This window comes from Bos indicus, chromosome 8 (genome assembly GCF_029378745.1).
Source record: "Bos indicus isolate NIAB-ARS_2022 breed Sahiwal x Tharparkar chromosome 8, NIAB-ARS_B.indTharparkar_mat_pri_1.0, whole genome shotgun sequence".
Classification (NCBI taxonomy): domain Eukaryota; kingdom Metazoa; phylum Chordata; class Mammalia; order Artiodactyla; family Bovidae; genus Bos; species Bos indicus.
Genome location: NC_091767.1, coordinates 81,549,642 through 81,577,239, shown reverse-complemented (window position 1 = coordinate 81,577,239; position 27,598 = coordinate 81,549,642). Strand labels below are relative to the sequence as shown.

Sequence of the window (27,598 nt, the reverse complement as noted above, 5' to 3'; positions counted from 1 at the left end):
CCCACCGCCAAAGGCCCGTGCCCATAGGTGCAAAGGCAAACGACCCACAGGCATGGCCGGCAAGGCTGTCGCTCGGCACGGGTCTGAGGGCCCCTCCTGCTGGCCACACCTGTGCTCAGACCCGGGCCAGGGCAGTGGACCAGGGCAAGGGCACCTGTGGGCCGGTGCAAAACCACCCATGCGGCAGCTCAGCTGAGCCTCAGGGGTTTCTAAAGAAGACAACAATGTGGCAAAAAGAGACCAAACCACCAGGCTGATGGGTCGACTGCAGCCAGACCCCGGCTGTGCCCCGGGCTTGCTGCTTCGCCTCTCAGAGGGCCAACACACACCAACCAGGGGGAGAGTCATTTAATTCACAAAGAACAGCATTTTGACACTTATTCAAAAATCAGATTTTTATTATATCAACACGGTAAACAAAGCACACAGAAGCAACACATGCAAAGCACACGTAAGAGCGAAGCAGCAAACCCCGGGAGACTTTCTAAAACGGAAAGTCACTGGTGCATAATTCTGAGGTCAGGAGCTTCTAATGAAGAGCTGTGCTGAGCTGCCCATTGCCCCCAGGCTGGCCCGAGGCGCCACTGGTGCAGGCAGGCGGGTCCACGCCCGCTCAGCTGAGCCGCACGCATCCATCACGTGCTGCACCAACCAGGGTGGCTTCTGAGGTGTTTTAAGGCCACCCTTCCCTCTGGGCAATCCCGGGAAGCTTAGCTTCTATTCTTAACTTCAAACGTTTGTGGGAAAGAGGAACACCGTCGCCACAGGTTCCCACGGTGCCCAACATGCCTTTATCACGCGCAGGAGGCACGCGCCCCCCTCCCCCAGAGTATCAGCACCACTGTGAACACTAGAGGAACCATGGAGGTAAGAAAAGGAGACAAGAATGTGGACACTACACCCTTTTCTCTCTCTTTTTTTAAGTATTAAATTCAGAAGTAAACAGAAAGGAAAAAAAACCCCATGAATCCATTACATTATCAACAAATCTTAAAGAATCTTATCCTGCACTTCTACCGAAAGTTACTAAAACTCTGGAAAATCTAAATAATGGACAGATCAATCAATGTAATTCTGTGGAGGTGGGGAGCAGCAGCTCCTTGGGCCTGGCAGACAAGCTCTGGCTTTCCGGGAGTGCAGAAATGCAGATCCACATGCTGAGGGATGGGTGGAGGAGGTGCAGTGGGTTTTCCCATGTGCCTCAGGGACCTTCCATGTTTGGATGGAAGAACTGACTTGAACTCAAAGGGGAGACTCAATTAACATTCAGGATCTTGAGATGGTTCATCCAGGATGGGCACGAAGGCGTCACACGGCCCCATGGAGACTGCTGATGAGGGTGCGCCTCTTGACACCAGCTCTGCGGTGAGGCCCTTTGGGGAGGTCACCCCACAAGGCGTGGGCGGCCACTGACTGCCGGCTTCAGCAGCCCCATCGCTCTTCCTTTGATGTCCAGGGTCCATGCAAGCCTGGGCCCACCGGGGCTACGAGCAGATGCATGAAAAAGATTCTCGCTGTGATCTTTCCTGCAAAGGAAACAGCAATAAAGTTTACTGCCAGGTCACAACGGAGGAATTCTTGTAAACAAGTAACCTTTGCTCTCAGCTTTGGAGAGAGGACCATGAGCGGAGAACAGGGAGAGACCAGGGCGCATCTCACAGCCCTGAGAATGGGCTTTACAGCTGCACCGTGTGTCATTTGCTTCGCTCTCACACGGCTGTGAAAGCCGGTGGCTGTAACTTGGGCTTCATTCACAGGACAGATACTAGAGAGGCGGCCTGTTTCAGACCCGCAGTCGCTCCGCCTGCTTTCTGGCCAGTACACCATGACAGAGGTGGGCGCTGCCCACGTCACACGCATGGCGCTAACAGCATTCTGCCTTTTTGGGTGGAAGCTCATTTCTCTTTTGTCAACAGAACTCTGACTCTACCGACACCCACACACAGGACACATACAGAGGGGCCACCACCGCTGCCGGTCAGCTCTGCTGCGGGCACTCGGGCCGGTCTTCACGCAGCTGCAGTCCCAGCTCCCAGGCCTCTGGGCACTTACAAACAGGAAGGCTTTGCTCTAGGGCTCGACTCCTGTTCCTGCTGAACTGAGCCAGTGTGTAAAATGAGAACTGATATCAGCTCAGTAGGCACCGGAGGGCGGGTCCAACTGACAGCCCGGAGAAGCGGCGCCTCGGCTGGGAGCTCGCTCGGCCTCGTTCCACTGGCGCTGCAGAAGACACAGACTGGACTGCAAATACAAGAGAGAGTTCACCGCGCTCGGAAATCACAAGAGGACGTCTCCTTTGAAAGTACCCGGCTCTACTCACACGTCATCTGCTGCTGACACAGTCTTACTTAATTTCTATGATTCGTTTGGTTTTAGATTTTTAAAATTAATAATTCTGCAGCTTTCAATACATTTGAACTTTCAGACAGATGTTTACTTAGTGGATTTATATTTCTGTAGACTTCGGGAATGTTTGCATTCATAACAGGACAAAGTGCATCCTTGGGGCCAGGCGGGCCCTTATCCTCCAGAATCCTGCTTGGCCCCGAGCTGACCGCTCAGCAGCGGCCTCTGCCCCAGCAGCTCCACCTTAACTGGCCCCATCTCACCTTCTCTTCAGGTGCAGAACTTAGCCACTGTGAACAAAGCGGAAACCAGTCACTGTTCACCAATCAGCTAAGCTCTGCACCTCGTCAGAGAGGTCGTCGCTGGGCATAAGGAAAGGGCCGGCGAGCATCTTCCGAGTGTCGGATTCTTCTGCTTGCAGAGAGGAGCTACGAGATGCGTCTGTTCCCCGAACTGCAGAGAGCGCAACTACGGCTTCTGGAGCAGCAGTCAGGGTCGTGGTTGCGTGGTAATCCCTGGCAATGTGATTTTAATCTTAAGTCACAAATCAGCATGCCAGGAACCCAAGCAGCCAGAGCACTCGGGGGCGGTGGTGCCGCCCACATCGCACGCACCAGCTTCCTCAGACACAAGGCGACGACACCACCTCCAGGCCTGCCACGCTACCAAGTGGGTTTTCCTTCTGCTTGGTGTTCACTTACTTGGCATCTTAGGGGTATAATTTTTAAAAATCAAAGGACTCACAGATGACCACACAAATGCCAGCGCAGCTTTGGGAGATGAAATGAAAAATGCACCAACCAGCTGGTCGGGGCCGCCACGCTCAGTCTCCCAGCCCATCACCCCCTGGGGCACAGGTTCTGAGTGTTGGGGATGTCTGTGGGGGGTCCTCAAGGGGTGGGATGGATTCCCAACTGCTGGAGGGCGCAGCTCAGGGGGTAGCCCCGTCACGGTCCTTCACCGAGCAGCCAGGGAGGGGGTAGAGGGCATGTGAGTGGCCCCTGCGTTCATCCAGGAGTGCGGGGTGGGGGGCTCCTGACCAGACTACTCCTCTGCCTGCTCGGGGCAGAAAAGCACAATGAGGAATCACCGTAGCTGCGCTGCCCGCGGTGGTTTTCCACCACTTGGAGCACAGGGAACATCAAAGGCACAGCCTGCACCGCTGCAGTTTCACACACTTCAAGCAACACAAACTCTCTGTGAAGTGGCAAACCTGAAGAGAAACATGACTGGCACTGATCACTGTCTGAGGCTGGCAACGCGCAACTGTGTGACTGCCCTGCTTTTTAAGCTGGGCTGTCTCTGAATGGGCTTGGAAGCTGCCCGACAGGAGCGCGGGGGAAGCCCGCACACAGCCGCTTCGCCACGAGACGCATAGTCGGGGCAACTGTTCCCCCTACCTCCCTTCCTGCCAACACAGCTCTTCAACTCTCCTGGAAGAACCTCTTCAGCAGTAAGAGTTCTCTCAGATAAATACGGCAGTTAAACATATTAGACAGAAATGGTTTTTTGTAAGAGGAAAACATTAGAAACAAATTAAATGTCCAACAATATCAACGTAATATATTAAATATCCATTAAAATTATAGAAAATCTATACAACATGAAGAATGAAATCTGAAGTTAAAAAAAAGAAGACACAAAATCAGACACGCCCTGTTATGATGTAAAATCTTGAAGAAACCCGGAGAGTCAGAGAAAGGATAATGGTAAAGAAAAAAAATACTTTTAATTTCACAGTTTTACATAAAACCTATGAATCATTGCTAAATTACATTTAGAATGCATAAATTCCATTAAAAACTACTAGAATGTACATCTAACAGGTCAATTTCAAGCACAATTAACAGAGGAAGCAGTTTAAACCATTTAGGACTCCCACTCTGACTCTGCTGCAACACGAGGTAGCCTGCTGCGGACACGCCGCGTGGAGAGGCACCCGGCGGAGGGCAGGAGGGCCTGCCAGCCTCTCCTGCCAGGTGGGGACAACCCGAGGGACCTCAAGTTCCCACACACCTCCTCACAGCTCAGGATGCGGGGTAGCCCGGCAACACACCCCCACATTAGCCTTCACCCTGAAGACTGGGGGGCAGGGTGGGGAGGCCATGCTCTCCAGTTCACCTTCTAACCTACTCAAGATGTTCTCCTGTGACTCCTGTTTGCCCAAATAATAAAACCTGAAGCGGTCAAAACAGTGCTGGGGAAGGGGCTGTTCTGCGAGGGCGGACGGCATGGGCTTTCGTGGCCGCTCTGCCAGACAAGGCACCACATACCCCTCAGGGCGGGAGCCCAGGACTGAAGCCGCCAGGGCTCTCAGCTCACCATTTGGCTTACTGACTTACTTGGCTCCTAGGAGGAATCTCGGCTAGAGCCGAAGAATGGAAAAAGGAGAGAGAGAGAGAGAGAGAGAATCACCTCTTTAAAATAACATCTCAGCCACCACCTCGGCTGAGGATTTGTCCATCTGCTCCCTGCTCAGCTCAAAGCACCTGCGGGCGAGATGCTGCTGCCGTGGATCCTCACTCAGCATCAGCTCCCCGTAGAGGTAGATGCCCATGGCCTGTGGGAGGCACAGAGGCCAGAGAGCATAAGGAAAAGGAATCACGTGTCCCCATGCGCTCGAGTGCACAGTCTGTGTTTGCTTCACACAGATGTGCTAGGCTGGAAGTTACAAAGGCCCTAGAAAAGGCAGACAGCTGAACAGCGGTGCTTCAGGAAACCGCAGTTTCCGATCCCCTTCTCCTTATTGAAACTCACCAAGGAATTCTCAGCTATCAATTCCATCAACCCTGGTGGCTGAACTGAGGACAGAGGGAACATTTCTCCAGTGACGGGAACAGGGACAGGGAGGCTCCCACGACAACTGACCCTATGGGAACCCCTGCAGTTGCGAGCAGACCTGAGTGCTGTATGTGTGTGTGTGTGACTCAGACATGGACCTGCCTCCCTCCTAGCACAGCTGGGAAATGAAGACCTCCTGTCACACAGGTGGGGAGAGCCTCAGGCCGCCCTGGAAGAGGCCTGCCGCTCAAGCCCAGCCCGCCTGCTCTCCTTCCATGGGCACACACTGGCTCTTCTGTCTCGAAAACAATGTGGTGAAAATCACATCTGCGTTTTTCCCTACAGTTTTAAAAACAGTCAGTTATGTTCTGAAAGACCAAAAAGATCCCTTTGGATCCGCCTTCTCTCTTGTTCTAAGCTTAGTTATGCTATGACTATGTTCTGCTGGAGCAAGGACTTCCAACGACAGTGCAGAAATGAAAACCTGGTGGTGAGGAGCTCAAAAAATCTCTTTCTGAAAAAGCTGATGGCAACCCTTATCTGGCAGAGATCATGGTTCCAAATACAGTGCAGTCAGTTTTGGTTTTCAGAACAGACTTTAAGTCGCTCTTAAATTTTGTCCCTCCATGTTTCCAAACACCTCTTGCTTCACTGTGCAAATGTGACATTTCTTCTGTAAAAAGTCATGTCTTTTTCTTTGTGGGAATAACGAGCCCTTACTTGCTGGCTGCCCCCTATACTCCGTCATCTCAAAAGAGCCTTTGTTTGCACTGCCCCAACTCTCCACCCCAACAGAAACACGGCTCCATTCTATCAGCCCGCAGTGCTCTGCAGAAAGCTCACTCAGAGGCACCCACTGGCCATGCCAAGGGAACGAGCCACAGCCGACAGGAGCCATGGCACATGCACCACCATGGCCCAGCAAGCTGGGGGGCGGGGGAGATGCTGACCCCACACACTGCAGCCCAGCAGACGTGGCAAAGAAACACCTTCACACAGGTTCATGGGCTCTTGCAAGGTGACTGCTCTCCTTGGTGAACAGTGAGGAAAGTCCTCAGAGGAAAGCAGCTCAGCACAAGGGTCTACCTGGCATGGCAGGTGCAGACACAGACCAGACTGTCCCGGCCAGCCGGGGCGTCCCAGTCTCATCCCCAGACCCACAAGGCACAGATACACACCATCGCATCACGGGGCCACAATCCCAACCTAACGAACCTGGGGTTCAAAGATGTAATGAGGTCTGCCCACGCTTTATTTGGTTAACGGCAGTGGGCCACAGCTCCATCAACCCAGGTGAGCTTCTAAAGAGATACCGAGAAGAAAAAAGCACAAAAGTTGGGTAGGTGTGCTCCTACCAACTCTTCAAAATCGTTGGAAAGTGCTGATGCACTTGTTTTTTAAGTAGAGAAGGCAACAAACTGGGCCCCATGTTAAGCATACTGCATAGTCAGGGACAGCATTTAAAGAATCCCCATCTGCTGAAAAATGAAACTTACCTGATCCTCCTGAAGGAACCTCTCCACGTCTCTGTACGCTTTTGTGTATTTGTGCTTAACAATGAGTTCACACCAGCGATGGCGAACCTTAAGAAAAGAGAGAAAAATCCCATAAGCAACAAACTGGTAGGTTTCCTTGGCCTAATAAGTTTAATGATGGAGAACTTTCCCTGTTAGAAGAAGTTACTCTGTTAACACTGTTGAGACTTTAAAATTTCATTTTAACGTCTTTTACAAAGAAAGGAACCGCGCTCTTCGTTAAGAGGGCTGCCAGTCCACTTTAGGGGAAGAAAGTGCATGTTTCACTTAGGTGTTCTGATGTTTTAAAATACAATTTTGCCATACAGTAGATAAATGCAGAACGTAACTGGGAAATTAAACGCATGCCCCCAGCCAGGCAGGCTGGTGCTCTGCCCTGCAGGATGCTGTCCATGACGGCTGCCTTCATAAACCACAACTACTTGATTTTCTGCAGTAAGTGATTTGGTTCAGTGCTGTAGATTGTAACAATACACACAGTAAAAGGGAGAAGACACTGCTCTGCACATTCCTAAGAGGCAGAGAGCGCCTTCTGAGGAGCCTGGGGTATCTGCTGGAGGGAGAGGAGAGCAGACCACCCTGACGCAGGCAGCTCCGGCTGCACATTTTGCTGTACAACCTACAGAAAACAGACAAGCTACATGTGTGTATCGTTTAGTGAAGATGCGTGATGAAAGATTCACCAGCAGGCATTTGTCAGGAAGCCCCCCCCAACCCTACAGACAACATGGGAGTCTGATCCCAGCCTTGGCTGCTTGGCTGATAAGGGGCAGTCTTGCCCCTCCCCCACCACCTCTTCATCTCTAGGCCACTTCAGACACACTCTTTCCGTCGAGACTCTACCTAAATCCAGTCCTGGGCCATTGTCTACTGCATTAAAGCCCTCTCAATTATGCCCAGTGAGCAGTCCACCATTTTATATTCCATTATTGGTTCAACATTAGCTATACATGGAAGTGATTACATGCATTTAAAAAATAAAAAAGCCTCCTTCCATCACTCTTTGTTTTTACTGCCTTTGAAAGAGGAAGACCCTTTACAGCAATCCATTTGTGGCAATAGTAAAATGTAAGCAATTTCAACATTTTGGCTGGGGCCCCTGTAAATTATATCATTATGCACTGATGGCCGGATCTCTCCTTTAATCTACTATAAATAGATTTACACACAAACAATTAGGAACAAAGCAAAGAAACATTTTTTGGAAAGAATCCTTCCCCTAGGGTACAGTGCACTCTGAGACACACGGTGGTGCCCTCTGCTTACAGGCAGCCAGCCCCTTTGAACTTCTAAGAACAGGATGCCAACGAACTTTTTACATCCACAAAGGAATTTCGGAGGCGCACGGAAATGAGCTAATAGCCTCGGATCATCACAACAAAAGGGAAGCAGGTTGGGCTGGACAGGTCTTGGAAATCTTTCCACCTTCAACAAACTGTTCTTTCCTATATGGCCAACAGAAAGGGACAGCATAAAAGGAAAGGGTAGCGACTAAGATATTGTAAGCAGAAGAACCACTGACCAGAGCCCAGACTGCACCAATCTGAGGAAGCTCCCAGAACAATCGGATCCCGCTCTTGTGTTTTGGTTCAAGTACAGGACAGAACCAAAAGGGTCCCTTGGTCCATTTCTCTGGTTTCTTTTCCAACTCAATGAAACCTAGATGCCTCAGGTACCACCAGTCGCATCCATGCAGCACCGGAAATGCCATGTTCTTTGTTCATAAGCTCTGGGAAAGGAGAAGGCCTGGTGGGAGGGCCACCGTGCAGCCTGAGAGCCAGGGCACTGGGCCACCTGCTATGGAGCCTTGCAAAAGAGCCTTACTTCTCACAATTGCACGTGGGGACAGCTGTCCCAGCTCTTAGAGTCAAGTATAAGAGAAGTCTGTCAGCTCCACCGTGAGCTAAAGACAGGTTTGTGCACCAAGCCCTTGATAAGGACAGTTGCTGATCATTCCAAAAGTTGGGGATGTTATCTTTTGTTAGACCTCATTTTGAGAACGGAGGTATTTATTACCGGCCTTCCACGCACCCCCCCAACTCTACCCTCTGCTCTCCTTTATCTTATTTACACATAAAGAAACAACAAAACACAAATTAGAGTTTGTTTCTTAGTCGGGTAAGTCCACTATGACTGAAGAGGATTAAGGAGCTGGGCTGAGTGAGAGAGGCCTCCACAACCAATATGAAGTCAGCGTTTCCACTTCTCTTCCTGTTAAAAATCAGTGCATTGTCACGATTAATAAGAGATCTAGTCTTCTGACCCCTGAAAGCTAACATGACATCCAGGAAGTACAGAACAACCCCTTTCCCCACCCTACAAAGAGCAGGAAAAACAACAAGCCTTTTCATTACAACAGAATGAAATATATTGCAAAATTTCAATGACAGGATGTTTAAAAGACATCACAGAGATGCTGTGTGAGGCTGAGGGCCCAACAAATATTTCTCGCTTGCGGACAGGGCTTTTACTCCTCTTTGTATTTCTTTAAGAAACAAAGAAAATCTCTATCTTTTGGCTGAGAACCCAAAATTTACAAGGAAACTGGTCACCACTTGGAACGGAGGTCTTCCTGAAAATGAGGCAGCAGGGTGCCATTCGTCTCAATTTCTCCCAGCAGTACTTCCTCAGTGGGCACTCTTGGACTATCTTCCTTTCTCTAGATCACTGAGAAGCTCAAAGAAATCCCTGACAGAGGTCCTCACTTGGTCGTACCCAGCTTCCTCCTCTGTTGATAATGGAGGAAAGTGAAGTTCTCAGTGCTGGGGAGCAGCAGAGAATTCAGAAGCAGAGGCAGGGCTCTACGAACAAAACTATCCACTCTGTAGACCTGCTCTTCTTTATTTTCTAATTAATTTATTCATCAACGGGGGCAGTGGTCACCTCGTCTTTCAACTTCCTCGGTGAGATGAAAAGTGAACACTGTAGATACACCTTTGGGAACATCTGGCCCAGCCACAGTATCTGTGGCTTCCTGACTCTGTTCATTCAGCATCGGCATTCAATGGGTAGACACACACACCAAAACCGATCAACACTTACACTTTAAATATTCAGTTAATACCACAATGTCTCAAGAGAAATAAAAAACTTTTAATGACTTTTTCAACTGTGATTCAGATTCATAAAGTCACTCCAAACCCGCACCAGGAATCACCTGAAAGCCTTGAGCCAGCCAGCATCTTAGCCTGAATTCCAGCAACACTGTCAGGCTACCAAAGGAAAGAGGCAAGGGTGAGGGGGGCGGAATCAGGTCAGGAAAAGAACAAGAAACCTGAGAAAATCAGAAAAGCGATATTTCAGGAGTGGGAAGAGGTGGAACTGCCCGTGGTGGTGAAGAGCAGGGCCGCGGGACCCGTTCCAGGAGCTCCAGAGCGTGTGGTCTCACAGGGCCCTGGAAGCCCACTTTTTCCTCACTGAGTCTTCAGTGTAGACAGTGGCTGGTTCTGCCCAAATCCTGCTAGCTAGCACCAGGACAGGACAGGCGGTGTGCCCACCGCCCAGGGCCGTGCTGCCGGTCCCATAACACAATGAAGCATATCTGTGCTAACAGGCCCGAGCCGCCTGAGAGGCGTGAGCAGACATGTGGGCCAGAGAGCCAAACCACTGTCTGTACAGGATACGTACACGTGTACACACACACAGAAGCAAACGTTTCCCTTTATCAGTTTCCCTCACTACAGCAACTCCTGATAGTTCTGGTGTTCTTTTCTCTGGTTGGTGACCTGCTGAAGTGATTTCATGAGCCCGGGGCCTGATCCACAGAGCTGTCTCCCAGGGCGGGGGAGAGAACAGCCTCTGCTCATGGGCTGCTGTGGGAGCCCACCCTGGTCGCCGCAGCAAGCATCAGGACAGCGACTCTCAGTCATTGCTTGTCTCTTAGTAGGAGCAGCATGTTTCTGGCTTTCGTTTTTACTTCAAAAGTTCTGTTTATTGAATTCATAAAAACGTGAGACTATCAACTCCAAGGAAAAGTTTGTTAAGTGCTAAAAACCGGAAGAGCAAGGTGCCTGTCAGGTGGGCAGTGAGGAGGGAAGGACTGGGATGGGGCGCGGGGGTGAGGTGGGGAGGCAGGGTGGGACCACGCAGCAGCCCAGGAAGACGAGCCTGGACTCCGGACAGTGAGACACCAGCTGGAGCGGCCAAGGGGAGGAAGCCTGCAGGGAGGGTCCTCAAGCCTGGGGCAGCAGGCACTTCTCAGGCCACCCCCTGGCAAGTACACCCAGGGGCCAGACGCCTGGGGACTTTGCAAACTGTTTGCAAAGACAGCCTGGCCCCAGCACCAGCCTGAGTTGCATGGCATTTCTACCATTTCAAGGACATTATTGCTACCCAAGAGGCAAGCCGAACGACTTCTGGCTGGCTCCTCTGATTTCCGGCACCTGCCTTGTATGGTCAAACCATGGCTCAGATTCAGGGACAAGTCCCATGACCCAGTGGGCACCTCTGTGATATAACCACGGCCTTGATTAGGACATGCTGGGGCTCCCTCCTGGAAAAGGAAAGAAAAACTACTGAGAGATTAACTCCCTACCTGCCTGCCTCTCCCCAAACGCTTTTCAATCTGAAAATGTTAATGCATCCAGAACTAACTACTATTAAACTGGAGAACAGGGGTTGCCAATTTTTTCTGTCAAGGGTCACAGTAAGCGTCTATGGCTTTTCTCTCAATCCATTTGCCCTGTATCACAGGAGTAGCCATAGACAATATGTAAATGAGAGGGCATCGCTATCTTCAGATAAACTTTTATTTTCAAAAACAAGCAGTGGGCTGGACCTGCAGGCTCAAGGCTGCTGACCCCTGATCTGCAAAGGAAGCCCATGCTGGTGAATGTTAACGCCCCCTGCCCGCAATCCACCAGCATGACGCCGCAGAACACAGAGCCAGGAGGCCTCTGTGAGCCGGCTCCGGCCGGTGTCAGCCTGTCCTGCCAGGAAATCTAGGCTGTTCTTGACTGTGGGGCTTTTCTTTCCTCTGTGGGCTGAACTCTGCACAAGAAACCTGCTCCGGCTTCCCTGGGAAACAGAGCACCTCTCAGCATACAGCCAAGTGTGAACGCAAGGTGCCAGGCGTGGGTGGGTGGGGGATCGGACACTGAGGAAATGCCAATTTCAGGAAGAATAATCCCCTGAACCAGCTCACTCCCAGTCTCCCACACTGACCAGATGCTTCTGTCTGCAATCCACTACTACCCTAGACCCTGTGTTCATTAACACTTTACAATTCTCAATGCTCTTTTATACCTTTTATCTTGGTTTTTTTTTTTTTTTTGTCTTCAATTTTAACAAGCCATTTCAAAGAAATAAAAACTCTTATGAGAACGCTCCCCTACAGGCCACTTACTATCTAATGGACTAATTTCCCAAAGTAGTTTTCAGACATTCCTTAAACGTAATTCTTATAATAACGTAATTTGGAACTCCAGTATATATATACATGTAGACAGATCAAGGAGGAAAAATAAAAGTGAGTTCTTCAAGTGGTTTAAATCAGCGAGGTAGGAAACATCTTAAACACTCAACTCCTTTGGTTGGGGGTGGGAGGCTGGGTTCCTTGGAATGGAGTCTGAAAACCTGTGTCTCACACAGAAGAGTTACTGTGACTGAAGAGCAAAAGGAATCAGAGGCTGAGCAGACATGCTGAAGGGGTGAGACAAAACAGTTCAGTTCCAACAGCTTGGCCAACACCCCTCAACTTGGTTCCGGTAGCCACGGCGCCACTGACTGCACGGCCAAAGTCAGAAGCAGAAAATCGGCCTATCTTCTGTCACCACAAGCTCGGGGCTACGGTTTGTTTTGGCGCATCTCACAGCCACGCTTGAAAAAGCATCTGTGGCTCCTATACCTGGCTGCTTCCCTTGCTTTATTCTTGAATATTAAAAGTTATAAACCAGTAACTTAGCACATATAAATAAGATAGTTTTATTATTTTATGTTTTTCCTTATTTTCCAGGTGTCACTGCCAGATTCACTAGTGTGGTCCATATACTTTGATGTAACGACAACTGTAGGATGCTCCTCCTATTGATATACTACAGCTCCATTAGTCTTTCAATCATCTGACGATGCCAAAAGTCCACTTCTAGTGTCTTCTACAAAGTCCCAAGCCAGAAGTCTATTTCTAGTGTGTTCTAGAAAGTCCCACAGTGTGTTAATAGCTTTTGATCAAGAAGCTACAAGTGTCTACAAGTCGACACAGGTCCAGAACAAGGAGGCCTGCGGTGACACTAGGGCACAGGGCTGGGCCACCTCACTCAGCACTCGGGAGGTTGGCCAACGACCTGAAACTGGCATGGCCACGCCCCTTAACTCACCTCTTGGGCCCAGAACTCATAAACCCCGCCTACTTCCCCAGGCGTGTGTCACTCTCCCAGAGCCGGGTCTCACAGCTTCTCCAGCTCTTTGAAACTGCTGTTTCCTTACTCAGTAGTTTGTCTTTACCAACAATAAAATACAAGCTTGGTGACAGCTGGGGCCCGAGTGCTCCCGGGCCATCTCCAGGCCCTGTCTCAATGCCTGGCACATAAGTATCTGCTTAATAAATGTTTCTGAATGAATGTACCATTCTAAAAACTCAGACTGCTTTTCAGCTACTTTGAAATTATAATGCACGGTTGGAAGCTGTAAAATGCTTTGAAGAATGCCACCCAACCTATTTATGACAGGAAACATTCCTCTTTTTCAGTCCTTTTGATTCTAAAATTTACTGTTGAAGGGGGGAAAAAAAATCTGTCCAGGGAACATGATCTGGGCAGCACATTAAACCTCATTTTGAGTTCCATTTTATATCTGTAAACAGAAAGACCAAGGCTCATGGCTTTTGTGAGTTAATAAGTCTAACACTGCAATAAACAAATCTACTTTTTCAATTTGTGTCCTTAAATTAGATTTATCGTTGCTTTAAAGTGGGTTGACTGCTGCTGAGGGAAGCATGACTGGCAGCCGGGGGGCGCGGGGAGACCTTTCCAGAACGGCTCTGGGACAGACAGCCTTTCCAGCATTCCGTTCCGGCGCATCTGCGATGGTCTGGGATGTCTCTTTCTCATGTGGCAGTCAGGGGTATGCCGGTCACACCAAGATTCCCAACACTTCCCTTCTCCTCTCACGTACAGCTCCTTACTTTCAAAGGGCTATGATCTTAACACTGTTTTAACTAAAGGGAGTGCAGCTCTGTGTGCTGCCACAAAGCCAGCCTGGTAAATCTCGTTGCCCTGAGTTCAGACAACAGGCTCTCAGCTCTTTTTCCTAACCTTGCCTGAGTCAGTCCCTAAAGCTCTCAGCTCTATGGTAACTGGTTACAGCCAGCAATATCAGATTTTACCAGTTATGACCAGAGCTATGGCAACGCGCAAAACAGGAATCATCCAAACCTGCTATGGGGCTCATCACACTTGACATGCAATGGAGTGTGACAGTGAGGGTCAAAGGTCATGACAAACACCAAGGTTTACAAGGTCTCTCAGGCAAGTTCCAGCCTTTCTTCCTTCTCCTGTGTATATACTGTTTCATTTAATGTCATCAACACTATTCAAGAAAGCTGGCTCTAAAACGTAGACTTCAGGAGCCCATGATGAGTCCGCCCTGAAGTATGGTCAGTGAGCCTTCCCTCCCTTATCAAAGCCAAAGTGAAAGTCTTTCAGTCGTGTCTGACTCTTTCAACCCCATGGACTATACAGTCCATGGAATTTTCCAGGCCAGAATACTGGAATGGGTAGCCTTTCCCTTCTCCAGGGGATCTTCCCAAACCAGGGATTGAACCCAGGTCTCCCACATTGCAGGTGGATTCTTTACCAACTGAGCCACAAGGGAAGCCTAAGAATACTGGAGTGGGTAGCCTATCCCTTCTCCAGTGGATCGTCCCAACCCAGGAATCAAACCAGGCGGATTCTTTACTAACTGAGCTATCAGGAAAGCTCAGTGAGCCTTCCCTCACTGAGCTTCCTCCCTATCAAAACAGCACACTAAATGGCAACATTCCAATGTGGAATTTGATAATTGGGAAATTACACACTGCACCTCCTTTCCTCATTAATATCTGACAAATGGCCTTTGCTAAAAAAAAAAAAAAAAAGAAAGAAAAAGAAATAAGACTTTTACTGTTGCCAGAACAGTGACCATGGGTTACTTCTTCCTCTGAGAAGCTCTGAAGGGACACCTGCGCCTCCTCTCTGTTTCCTCAGGGGCAGACGTGACCGACTCCGGAGGGCCACATCAAGTCGACCAAAAAGGTTTGCTCTCTCTCGAAGGGGTTTCCCTATAACCTTAGTTATCCAATCACCTTATCATGTCATATACTAGTCACTCTGTTCCAGAACACTTGGAGATCCAGGAAACGTCATTCTCCAAAAGCTCAGTTTTGGGTATTAAGGATGATTCGGTGAGTGAAACAGACAAGCTCCTGCCCTCTTGGAGCTTACATTTCAGTATAAAGTCCAAGAAAAGTTCAGTGAACTCATGTTAGTGACAAATGTCACGACAGGACCTAACAGGGTGTACTGAGGGCAGTGGGAGCGGCCCAGGGGTACAGACAGGAGACCCCGAGAAGGGGCCTCTCAGACGGAGAGGCAATGGAGGCAAAGACACTAACTGCTGAGCGGGACAGCCTAAGCTCACTGGGTTTCTAGCCCTACCACGTGTTCCATGAAAAAATTCAACTCTCCCCTGCCCACTTCTTATTAATGGCTATTTCTTCTAATACCTTCCTAATGGAAGCTAGAGAAATGGACTTATAAACCAGCAATTCCACTTCTTAGGTATAAGACCCAAAAGAAATGACAGCTTATATCTACACACAACACTGCACCCAAATGTTCATAGCAGCATTACATGTAACAGCCCGAAAACCCAAATGTCTATCAACTGATGAATGGTTAAACAGACGTGGCTTACCCGTACCATCAAAAATACTTGGTGATAAAAAGAAATGAAGTATCAATACATGCAAAACACGAGTGATTCCTGAAGATAGTATGCGAAGTGAAAAGAAGCCATTTACAAAAGGTTTGCTGCTGCTGCTGCTAAGTCACTTCAGTTGTGTCCGACTCTGTGCGACCCTAGAGACAGCAGCCCACCAAGCTTCCCCGTCCCTGGGATTCTCCAGGCAAGAACACTGGAGTGGGTTGCCATTTCCTTCTCCAATGCATGAAAGTGAAAAGTGAAAGGGAAGTCGCTCAGTCGTGTCCGACTCTTAGTGACCCCATGGACTACAGCCTACCAGGCTCCTCCATCCATGGGATTTTCCACGCAAGAGTACTGAAGTGGGGTGCCATTGCCTTCTCCGTACAAAAGGTTTATGTGATTCCATTTACATGGAAGTCCCCAGTAAGCAAATCTGTAGACACAGAGACGAGTCTGGCTGCCAATGACTGGAGTGGGAGGAGAGACGGGAATGATAGCTAAAGGGTACAGGGTTTCTTTGGGGGGTGACAGACATTCTACAACTCTCTGTAGTGATGGCTGTACAGCTCTGTGAATATACTAAAAACTACTGAAATGTATATTTTGAAATGGTGAGTCATATGAGAAGTGAATTATTTCTCAAAATATTTGCTATTAAAAACAACCAAAGAGTCAAGCTGGGGAAGGTCGGTTCAGGAAATGGTACCTGAGGCAACTGCCTGCTGTCTGACAGTGGAGCCCAGGGGCAGGCCTGGCTCTGGGCTGCTCTCCCCACTGCCTGTGGACTTCCTATACACTCAGCCTGGGCATCTGCTTCTACCCACTGACGGGCACGATCAGTTGGTCAATGGAACACAATTCCACATGGTTCAAAGCTGCACAGCAACACACAGACCAAGCAGCTTAAAAAGTCATGCTCAGTGCCACCCCATAAAGCTGATTTTTAAAACTTCATACCCTGACAAACCAAAAACGCCTTCATACCACATCCGTGGAGGTGCTTCCACTTTTTAAAAACAATGTGAATTCAACACAATTGCTTTCTCTCTGCTATCAGTTATCAGCACAAACATTCACCTGTAAGAGGCATACACTGCCAGGGAATCCTGCAGGTCTATGTGGCGCCACCTCCCTGCAGGGCAGGCTAGGAGACGACACTCAGGAGGCTCCCACAAGCTTGAGGAAGAGTGCATTCTATCTACAGCCTGAAGGTTCCACAGCTTGAAGCCCAGAGAAATCAGCTTTCAAATCTTGGTGTACCATGGAACTACAGAGCAAAGGGAGGTGTTTGGGAAAGGCACCAGAGGGAAAAAAAGCAATCTGGGAAGACACCATGGCAACAGTGAGCCCTCTGTTCCAGGGCATTTAAGGCGCACTGCATGGGATGAGAACTCCGTTTGTAACTATGAAAGGAAACGGCAGTGCTCAGACAACTGTGTGCTTTTTGGAAGTGTGGATTTCACTACAGCAGTCTAATGCAAAAGTATATAAACTACTGACACAGGTATGAAGAACACCGTTAAACACAGGCAGGAACGCCACTAAAACCCCACACATTGACTTTACTCTTAACACCATAAAGACAAGAGGAACAGGAGCTGGGTTTGCGGTGCTATGGAAAGAAGAGCACCAGGGCAATGCTATTTATAACCCAGAAAATGTGTGCATCTCTGCCTCTGATCATCTGGACAGACTGGGGGGTGCGTAACATACACAGACAATAAGAGTAGATAACGCCTCCTAAACCTTCAAATATCTATACAACAGGACCTATTGCTAGGTACAGTGGAAGAAGCAATGGCAATGAATTAAATGACCAGGAACTTAATGTCCTTTTCCTCTTTTATGTATAGATAAATTCTAAATGTTATGACTGATTTTAATTGTTTATTTAACAGAGGTCCATCTAATCAAAGCTCTGGTTTTTCCAGTGGTCATGTATGGATGTGAGAGTTGGACTATAAAGAAAGCTGAGTGCTGAAGAATTGATGCTTTTGAACTGTGGTGTTGGAGAAGACTCTTGAGAGTCCCTTGGACTGCAAGGAGATCCAACCAGTCCATTCTAAAGGAGATCAGTCCTGGGTGTTCATTGGAAGGACTGATGCTGAAGCTGAAACTCCAATACTCTGGCTACCTGATATGAAGAACTGACTCATTGGAAAAGACCCTGATGCTGGGAAAGATTGAAGGTGGGAGGAGAAGGGGACGACAGAGGATGAGATGGTTGGATGGCATCACCGACTCGATGGACATGAGTTTAAGTAAGCTTTGGGAGTTGGTGATGGACAGGGAGGCCTGGCATGCTGCAGTCCATGGGGTCACAAAGAGTCGGACACAACTGAGTGAATTGAACTGAAAGAAAAATTAGGCAGATTATGCCAGCAGTGGCTCATTTTTTCTTGAAACAACATCTCATTAGCCACAAAGTGCAGTTAACAACTCAAGGTAAATAAAGTGCAGGCTCCGGCCTCAGGAATAGGAGAGGAATACTAATCTAAACAAAACAAACAAACAAAATCAAAGTTCTTTGTCATGTTAGATCAGTTTTCAAAAACCCTTTTATCACTGTATATAGCAATTGAGACCTGATTGGTTACAAGGTTTCCATGGAAAAATTCTAGGGGCACTGAATTGAGTAAGAAGGAAAATTCCAAGGAAGAAATATATAGATATACCTACCTGACTTTGGAGACATGTTCTAAAACATTAAATGTCTCATTAAACCAAACACAACAAAGAAAAAAATACACAAATACAGCTAAAGAATTACGTAAGAGCTTTGTTTATTGGCACATTATAAAAGGCACATGGTTTAAAAATCTCGCTATGTCTAAAGTAACTAAGGAAAATCGCCCCAGTCCCTTTTATCAGCCATATCCTGCCCAGCTCTCCAAACCCACAAATTACAATGCTGTGTCCAAAGGACAGCTGTGCCCCTCACCAGCACTGCTCTAGCATTTTAAAAAATATTAAGCCACAATACTTCTAGCTCACATCTTAAAGTTCAGATCCATCAGCCTTTGACTCTCTGATGTGTCAAAGAGCTGAGGAGCCAGACCCCTTGTCCCTGGGAAGAAATTGTGACAAACGGCCAGATGCTGGCTATGGCAGGTGTCAACCCGCCTTTCCGGAAGCTCATTCCACCTGCCCCCTGTATCTGACCCCGGAAAACCACTTGGCTGATTGCACCACACCATTCGGACCCTCCACAACGGTCTCCTTTTTGTATGTTCGCTCTGACATCCTGCCTCCTGGGGCTCTGTTCCATGATGGTTGCCTCCCGACACTGCTGGGCAGTGACCTGGGGAGGCCCCCAGCACAGACTCCAAAAAGGAAGGAGGGAAGGAAGAGGCACCCACCGAGGGGGCTGGGGCCAGCGCTCTGGCACTACTCCCAGACTCGGGGCCTCGGTGACCTTGCACAGCCCTGTGGTCCTACAGGGGCCATGGCGCCAGCCCGGCAGGCTGCCCTCACACACTGCCACGATCACAGGGCTGACGTCAGCAAGGCCGGGTTCTGCTTTTGTGCTCCTTAGATTCCACATCGAGGTGGACCAGAAGGGAAGGAGACACCAAGCTCCACACCTGCAGTTTACTAACTACAAACTGCTGAGCACCCCGAAGTGGCAACAGAGCCCACTGAGATTACATCTAATTTTTCCTCTAAACTTCCAGTCAGGAGGACAAAATAGCAATGTTTTCTTTATTTTGGAGTCAGAATACAAAGGAAAAACAACCATGGGAGAAAGGGAGTGCTGAGCTGCATGGTTCGGAACGGACCGCAAACACTGTGCAGAAGCCGGTCACTGTGACCAGAAGCGATTTTAACATAAAGGGAATGAGCAGAGTCATGGCTACTCATCAGGCTTAGATTTTAAACACATGATACCCTCCTAACCTTTAAAAATTTTTTTATTTATTTTAATTGGAGGCTAATTACTTTACAATATTGTGGTGGTTTTTGCATACATTGAATCAACCATGGGTGTACACGTGTCCCCCATCCTGAACCTGCGTCCCACCTCCCTCACCAACCCATCCTTCAGGGTCATCCCAGTGCACCGGCTTTGAGTGCCCAGTTTCAGGCATCAAACTTTGGGATTTATTCTCTGCCCTTTTAGTATGTGTCTCCAGAGATCTGTTGATCATGGAATGTTTTCAGTTCATAGAAACTATGCTTTTGGTCCAAATGAAATTCAGAAATGGGTGTCAGAGCTGTCAAGACTTTTGTAGGCCTTCAATCATACCTTCCACCTGTAGACTTCAAAGAAAGGCTGTAGTATTTTAAAATAAACAAAGAGTTCTCCTATTGATGAAGTATTAACATCCACGCCCTCCCTGCAAAGGGAGGTGGCCAGTTTACATGGTTTTCCAGGGCTCTTTCCCCAGAGGAAAGGCAGAGGTGGCGGAAAGGCTACAAGGTTGGATGTTTTTCTATTTGCAATCCACCTTGAAAGTGTCCTTTTCAAGAGCAAAATGTAGACAGACAGATGCTGGATTGGCTTTTTCTGGGCACTAGTCGTCAAGCAGGTTAGTGCCCTCACTAACCTGCTTCTTCAGATTTACTTGCTACCACGCTAGTTTGCAATTCCTTCCTTTTCTTCCATGTGAGACATCTCTGCTTTCACCTCCCCCAAGGTTACATTTTTTGGAGCCTTGACAGAATACAATTGGCTCAGGGCAGCCCCTAAACATAGTTAACCAACTTCAAGCTATTCCACTCTGTGTTGTAATCGTCAGGCACTTCGCTGATGATGAGATGAAAAAAGTGCCTTCTGTGGTCAGCTGCTTTAGAGCAATGGTTCTTTGACCAGGATGACTGTATCCCCCAGGTGGTATCTGGCAACTTCTGGAGACATTTCTGATTTCCAAAACAGGGGTGGGACAGGAAAGGAAGAGAACTGCCACTGGCATGTCAGGAAAAAGGGCTGGAGATGTGATGACACATTTTATAATGCACAGGACATCCCCCAACAGAGAATTACCCAATCCAAAGTATCTGTAATGCTAAGGCTGAGAAACTGTGGTTTAGAGTAACCCCCTCCACCATTCCCAGATAGCTCAGCTGGTAAAGAATCTACCTGCAATGCAGGAGATCCCGGTTTGATTCCTGGGTTGGGAAGTTCCCCTGGAGAAGGGATAGGCTACCCACTCCAGTATTCTTAGGCTTCCCTGGTGGCTGAGACAGTAAAAAATCCATCTGCAATGTGAGAGAACTGGGTTCGACCCCTGGGTTGGGAAGATCCTCTGGAGGAGGGCATGGCAACCCACTCCTATATTCCTGCCTGGAGAAATCCTGCCTCCTCCATGGACAGAGGAGCCTGGTGGGCTACAATCCATGGGGTTGCAAAGAGTGTCAGACACGACTGAGTGATTAAGCACTCCACCACAGAAAAAGCCAATAAGCCCCCAGGTTAAGGATTCTGTGACCAGAAGCTGCTCAGGGGCTAACAGTGGGGTAGATTCTACTTCTTTTTTTTCTCACGTCCAGTCCTGACAGATTAGAGAGACAATATATAGGTGGTTTGAGCTAAACAAGGGGCTTCCCTGGTGGCTCAGAGGGTAAAGCGCCTGCCTGCAACGCAGGAGACCTGGATTTGATCCCTGGGTCAGGAAGATCCCCTGGAGAAGGAAATGGCAACCCATTCCAGTACTCTTGCTTGGAAAATGCCATGGACAGAGAAGCCTGGTAGACTACAGTCCATGGGATCGCAAAGAGTCGGACACGATTGAGCGACTTCACTTTTGAGCTAAACAACAAAACTTGACCATTCCACAAGAGAATGTGAATCTTACATGACTTCAAAACCTCTCATGTTGTTAACAATCCCACAAAGAAGGGATTTGTGGCTCTATTGTAATCCTGAGGAGACAGAGGCTCAGGAACCTTGGCCACAAGTCTGCAGGGAGGAGGCAGGAAAGCTGGTGAAGACTGAGATCGTCTTGTCTCTCATTTTCTTAACTATGGGCGGCGACTCATTTGTTGCTGTTCAGTCGCTCGGTTGTGTCCGATTCTTTGTGACCCACAGACTGCGGCACACCAGGCAACCCTGTCCTGCACCAGGCAAACGCTGTCCCAGAGTTTGCTCAAACTCATGTCCACTGAATCAGTGATGCGATCTAACTATCTCATCCCCCACCACCCTCTTCTTTCGCTTTCCCAGCATCAGAGTCTTTTCCAAAGAGTTGGCTCTTCGCATCAGGTGGCCAAAGTATTGGAGTTAGTGGGTCATAGAATCAATTTGTGCATCACAATGCACATGTTTAATGAAAATGAATCAGGAAATAATAGCAAACACAGAAGTATTTCTGTGAAGCCCTTTTTTGCCAGTTAGTCGTGGTCAAAAAGGCTGACAGCCAGCAGACTAGTCCAGGTACTGCTGTACAGATCAGGAAAACGGGGCGCAGGAGGGTGGGCGATCTGCAGGTGGCCTCCAGCCATTTGGGGACCTTTGACCACATCCAGCTTGTTGCTAAGATGCATCTGGGAGAGCGGCAGCCCTGAACACAGGTTGGGGCCAGGGGCAGATGGAGAAACAGTGCTCACTCCTTCCCACCCCAACCTAACCCAGGGGGCCTTTTCCTTTCAAGCAACAGTGCTTCCCCAAATACAATGAGGGGAAGACTGGCGCTGATAATGACCTCTCCCCAAAATTAATTTTCTGGCTCAGCCTACTAAATGATACATCAGAGCTGAGCATGGCACCATGGGGGAACTTTCTAACACCCCACCACTCCCATCCAAGCCAGATGAAACAGTGAGTGGCTGTTTCTGAGTTTTCTGAAAATCCACCCGAGGGGTGCCCCAGTATTGAAGTGTTGAACTGTGGTCTATGGAAATAAAGTTGCTTCAAGGTCAGCTGTGGGGCTCTTGGGGACAAAGGTCACACAGAGCCGAGGTGCATGGAGCCTCACCTTGTTAACATGAAAAGGCAGCTGAGGAGACCTGCTAAAGCAGGCAGGAAATTATTTTAAAATGGATCTTAGAAAATACCTTTTGTTTCAAGAATGAGTTGTGTATTAAAACCTTTATGGGGCTTCCCTGGTGACTCAGTGGTAAAGAATCCACCTGCCAATGCAGAAGACATGGGTTTGATCCCTGACCTGAGAAGATCCCACAGAACCATAACTAAGCCTGTGCACCACAAACTATTGAGCCTGTGCTCCAGAGCCTGGGAGCTGTGACTACTGAAGCCTGTGCTCCCTGGAGTCCATGCCCCATGGCGAGAAGCCACCGCAGAGAGAAGCCCGCGCCCCGCAACCGGAGAGCAGCCCCCGCGCGCCGCAACCAGAGAAAGCCCCCGCAGCCGCGAAGACCCAGCACAGCCAAAAATAAATACAATTATTTAAAACCACAAAAACTTGATTTTTGTTAAAAAATAAATAAATAAATAAAAAATAAAAACCTTTATGGGTTCTTTGTTTGAACCAATATGCTGAGAAACTATAGACAATGCACTTCTATGAACTAAGCTTCCCTTTCAGTTCATTTTCTGACCTAGTTTAAAGCAGCCCAGCATATGGCTAGAGGTTTCTTTGATTGAGGAGGTAAAATACAGTAACTACTCCTGTAGCTAGTACTACTTCCTAGGCTAAGGAATGCAAACGTTCCTCCACCAATGCCCTACTTTTCAGATGGCGGCAACAAGAGTGTCAAGGCAAGGCAGAGGATGGCCTAAGATGACACACGTCACTGTGCCCAGCTTATTACATGTGCCCTCATGCACGTTTCCTTTTAAGATTCTGAACACACGTGTCCCTCCCTGCAGGGCAGACCTGTGTACTCACACCACGTGACGCACCCCACGGAGGACAAGAGGCACATAACGTGGAAACGTGTGCCGCTGACAAGCAAACAGCTGGCAAACATCAACCTGGCTGCCACACCCAGAAATCCTGACCAAACTGGACATTCTGTGAACACACAGAACACAGAAGCAACACAACTAATACAAATACTGAGCCACGCAAGGATAATCATTAAAATAAACCTCCCAGTGAGACAGCACCAGCCCACCCACACAGAGAAGGTGGGAGGGAAGGGACAAGTGGGCGTGACAGCCAAGAAGATAAGGCAACTACTGAGCAGGGACTGGTGCACGGCAGCACAGGCTTCTCACACAGTCGAGACGTCTGGTCCATCAAGAACATGCTGCTCCACCACGGAGAGAGTTTCACAGCGCTGGGAAATTAGGGCATTAAATGAGCTATGGAAAGAGCAGGCTCACCTTCTCAAAAAGTAACCTCACATCTATGCTTTTAGGAGAAATGCTGGTCCAAGGAGGAGTGGTGGGAGAGGGGGTGCGCTTTATGAGCCTCCTGGAAATGTGAGGAAAACCCCCACTGTCACGAGCACCCCCTGCTTCTGTGCTAGACACCCCCCAACCCCACCCCGGCCGTCCTGGGCTGAAGTCTTCTGCACAGACACCTAATTCAGCATCATGGTCCCAGGACCTGTGGCAGCACCCTGAACAAAGAGTGTCAGCTCCATAACTCACGTGGTTCCTTGCCAGGAAATTACCTTTGGAGCCATTTCCCGTAGGGATGCTCCGTACACAGCCCTGCCACAGTCCAGCATCTTCAGCCATGTTTTGAATGACCGCTATATATTACGTATTTAAAAGCCCTGATAATAACCGAAAGGAACTATATGTTTGGTCAAGGAGAAGCGCCAAGAATTAAGTCAGAATCCTCATTTTTCCAGCAAATAATTCTTTCTCCCATGAAATGTCCTGTCACTTAAAATAAAGGCAGATGGTTAGTCAACAAAATTCCTGCTAATCAGTGTCACAGTAAATCACATTTAAACTAATGAAGTTTCTAGAAAACACCCTGGTTGGCCAATATCCTATTGTTTTCCTGGTTCTGAGTGACATTTCAAGGAAACCTCACAGTGAGACATGCTGTCAGTGTAACTGACTAGATGCCAGGGCCTCAGAGGGCCTGGGAAGGGGGCAAGGCAGTGGTATGTTAGGCCTCAGGGCCCTCAGGCCCTAATCCGGGCCCTATCCACCCGACCTCAATCCTACTGGCCCCAGGATGGGGCAGGCCAAACCAGCCCACAGCTAAGAGTGCTGTGGATGTTTCAGAATAGCTTTAAAAAAGAACACCTAACAAAAAGAATTATCGTGAGATGTGGTAATTATATGAAATTCAAGTTTCAGGGTCCATAAACAACTTTACTGAAACACAGGCACTTCTGTTTGCTGATATACTAAGGCAGCTGTTAACAGCAAAGTTCAGTAGTTGTGACAGAAACTGTATGGCCTGGAATATTAAAATCTGCTCCTTTACAGAAAGTTTGCTGACCCCTCTCCTAGCATACGGCATGCTGTCAGCTCTGTACGGAAATCACTCCTGGGCCCCCTGGCTCTGTATGGCCAACTCCTTCTTGCCCTTAGGTCCTGGCTTGAATGTCACCTTTTCCTGTGGCCTTTCCTGAAGTCTATCTAGAGACACTGGAGCTCACTTTCACCTGTAACCTCCTTTGAAGCTCTTATATGAAACTATCCTGTTCATTTACTCATGAGCTGTTTTTCCAAAGAATCCCAACCTGCTGAGGATGACCCTTGCCATCGCTATATCCCTAGTGCCTGGCAGGGTGAGGATCTGTGAACTGCATGGACCAGGCCAGTTACTTAAACCAACCAAAGCCTCCCCCAGACCCCAGTCTCTCAACACCAAAGAGCCAAGCCTGAAGAGACTGCTCTGGCTTTGGACTTCACAGTGCAGTCTGAGACACAAAACAAGCAGCCAAAATAAAACTGGTTATATTTCTCAAAGGTTTAAGAAGTTACATATAACAACAAAGTTGATCTGTAAGTTAAGGACACAATGTGCCTTATGTTTATGCCAACAGGAATGGGGGAAAACAGGGTCTCCCACCTCCCAGCTTCTGGTGAGGAGTGACAGGTGCCCGGCACCTGCTTTGATCCTCCCGCCTTCGTCTGCCCACTGCCCGTCACTGGGGCCTGGCATTTCAGTGGTATTCAGTCCTGATTAAAGCATAACCTCATGCCTATGAATAGAAACCGCTTTTAAACACTAATTAAAAATAACAGGCTGGCATTTAGAATCTCCTATAAACAAAAATATAAGAGCTAAAATAAATAGCAACAGTTGCATGTTTGATCTATGCTGAGATGGGTAAAAAGCTACATATGTTTCCTCTGGAGTTTTTCAATTAACTCCTGAATTTATGTGAGGGTTTTAAAATGTATAACAAATGCTGATCTTACCTTTTAATCTAATAATGAGCAGGCTTTTCTTGACTTACTCCATCTTAAGAATTGTGAAAATAATTTTAATAATGTTTTATTTAACCCAACATGTCCAAAGTATCATTCTGACACTGTAATTGATAAGAAGAAATTACTGAGACATTCTGCTTCTCTTTATACTGTCTCCAGTACCCACAAAGTTCACACTTACAGCACAATAGCCACATACCAAGTGCTCAACAGCTACATGGGCTAATGGCTACCATATTGGACTGTACAGCTTTCAAACGTTCATTTATTCTCAAATGAACATAAATCAAATGTTTGCTTTTTAAGAGTTTTATATAAGAGAATTTTTCTGTGTGTGTGTGTGTGTTTAACTTAAGATGACTAAATACAATATTTATTATTTTATGTATTAAAAAAAAACCCTGGAACTCATCTTAGGATTCACATTGCATTCTTCATAATAAGCTAAAAGACATTAAGGCCCACATCATATTGCTTTCCCACAGCATTCAATTTTGCTTTTCAAACCACGGCTGTTAAGATTTAGTTTTCATTTCCTTTACACATGGCTCCCTTCCTGTTCTAACTGCAACCAAGAAGCTCTGGCACGTCTGAGCCAAGTTTCCTTAATATGCAACAGGACGGCGCCACCGTCATGCACACAATGATGCACCCAAGTTCACAATTCAGAAGCCTTCCATTCGTCTGCTCATTCCTTTTGGAAACTTATATGCGTCTTAACAATTTAAGAGGAAAGGGGGGAAAACTCAGGACTTAAAAATACCGTGGTAATGCCCAGGATCAGAGGCCCCTACTGGAGCACACCACCAGGGAAGCAGTTTCCATAGTTTGGGACACAATGGGACCATCACTCTTCATCAGCAGTGAGGGCCCATGGTTTAAACTCTGAGGGTGTTCTCATTACCTCGGCATCCTGCTCCGAGAGGCGGTATATCCTCTCAAGGCTCTGCAGAGTTCGTGGAGTCACAGTCTTCTGCTCCAACAGATGCTCCAGAAGCAAGACCAGTTGGTCTGGAAGAAGCTGAGGACAAAACCACACAGCCTGTCAAGATGCCATTCAGCTTACAAGAAATTAAACCCAAATGTTCAGACCAAAGCCAGCCAAACCAGGGTAACCTGGGCACTTGCAGTGGCTGTCTGAAACATGGGAAGACTAGAGGCCTGACTCTGGTAAAACCTCAAGGTTTACACTGCTTCTCCAAAGACACTGCTTTCTGGCGCCTGATGAATCCTACTTTCCATGGGTTTTTCATGTCAGTTCTATATTTAAGGGCAGATCAAAACTGGGTTTATCTTTTTTTTTTTTTTTAGGTTGTACACCATGCATTTTTTTTTAAGATGTACAATGTGATGACAAGGTACATATACACCGTGAATGATAAAAACTATGCTTATTTTAAAACATTACCATGGTTTTATTAGATCTTTTTCTTTACAGGATGCATATGCCAAAAAATGTCATTTAGCCTAGACAAATACTCTTAAGAAACCATCTGATTTTAGGTAAACACATTAAAGTTTAACAGAAATAAGAAGCAACTTTCATATTTCCTTCTTTAAAATATAAATCTTGCAAATGTACACCAAGAAATAAAGAACATGCAATAAAACTAGAGCCATGTCTCATAATCCATTATAAAAACTGTAAGTTTACTATTCCATCAGAAAAAAGGTTGTTATGTATGATTATATACATATATACAGCCACCCCACCCCAACTACACAAGGTCACTCACATTCCTGAGTTTTCATACAGGGTAAGGAAAAATGGCATTACCACTTAAAGGCA

General features: G+C 47.7%; 1 protein-coding gene across 17 annotated transcripts in view; it reads right to left on the bottom strand.

Annotated features, from left to right (window-relative positions):
• Positions 1–368: 368 nt before the first annotated feature.
• The window catches only part of AOPEP (aminopeptidase O (putative)), a 422,437-nt gene continuing 395,207 nt past the window's right edge, over positions 369–27,598 (bottom strand). For 10 of the 17 annotated variants that reach the window (XM_070794246.1, XM_070794245.1, XM_070794251.1 and 7 more), the window contains 4 exons: positions 26,714–26,830; positions 6,624–6,710; positions 4,762–4,906; positions 369–1,526 (listed from right to left, as the gene is read on the bottom strand). In XM_070794246.1, the coding sequence (XP_070650347.1) occupies positions 4,766–4,906; positions 6,624–6,710; positions 26,714–26,830 (345 nt within the window). In that variant the 3' untranslated portion in view covers positions 369–1,526; positions 4,762–4,765. Of the gene's footprint in view, positions 1,527–4,761; positions 4,907–6,623; positions 6,711–26,711; positions 26,831–27,598 lie in introns of those variants that run through there. The other 7 variants (XM_070794252.1, XM_070794255.1, XM_070794257.1 and 4 more) reach the window with 4 other exon arrangements.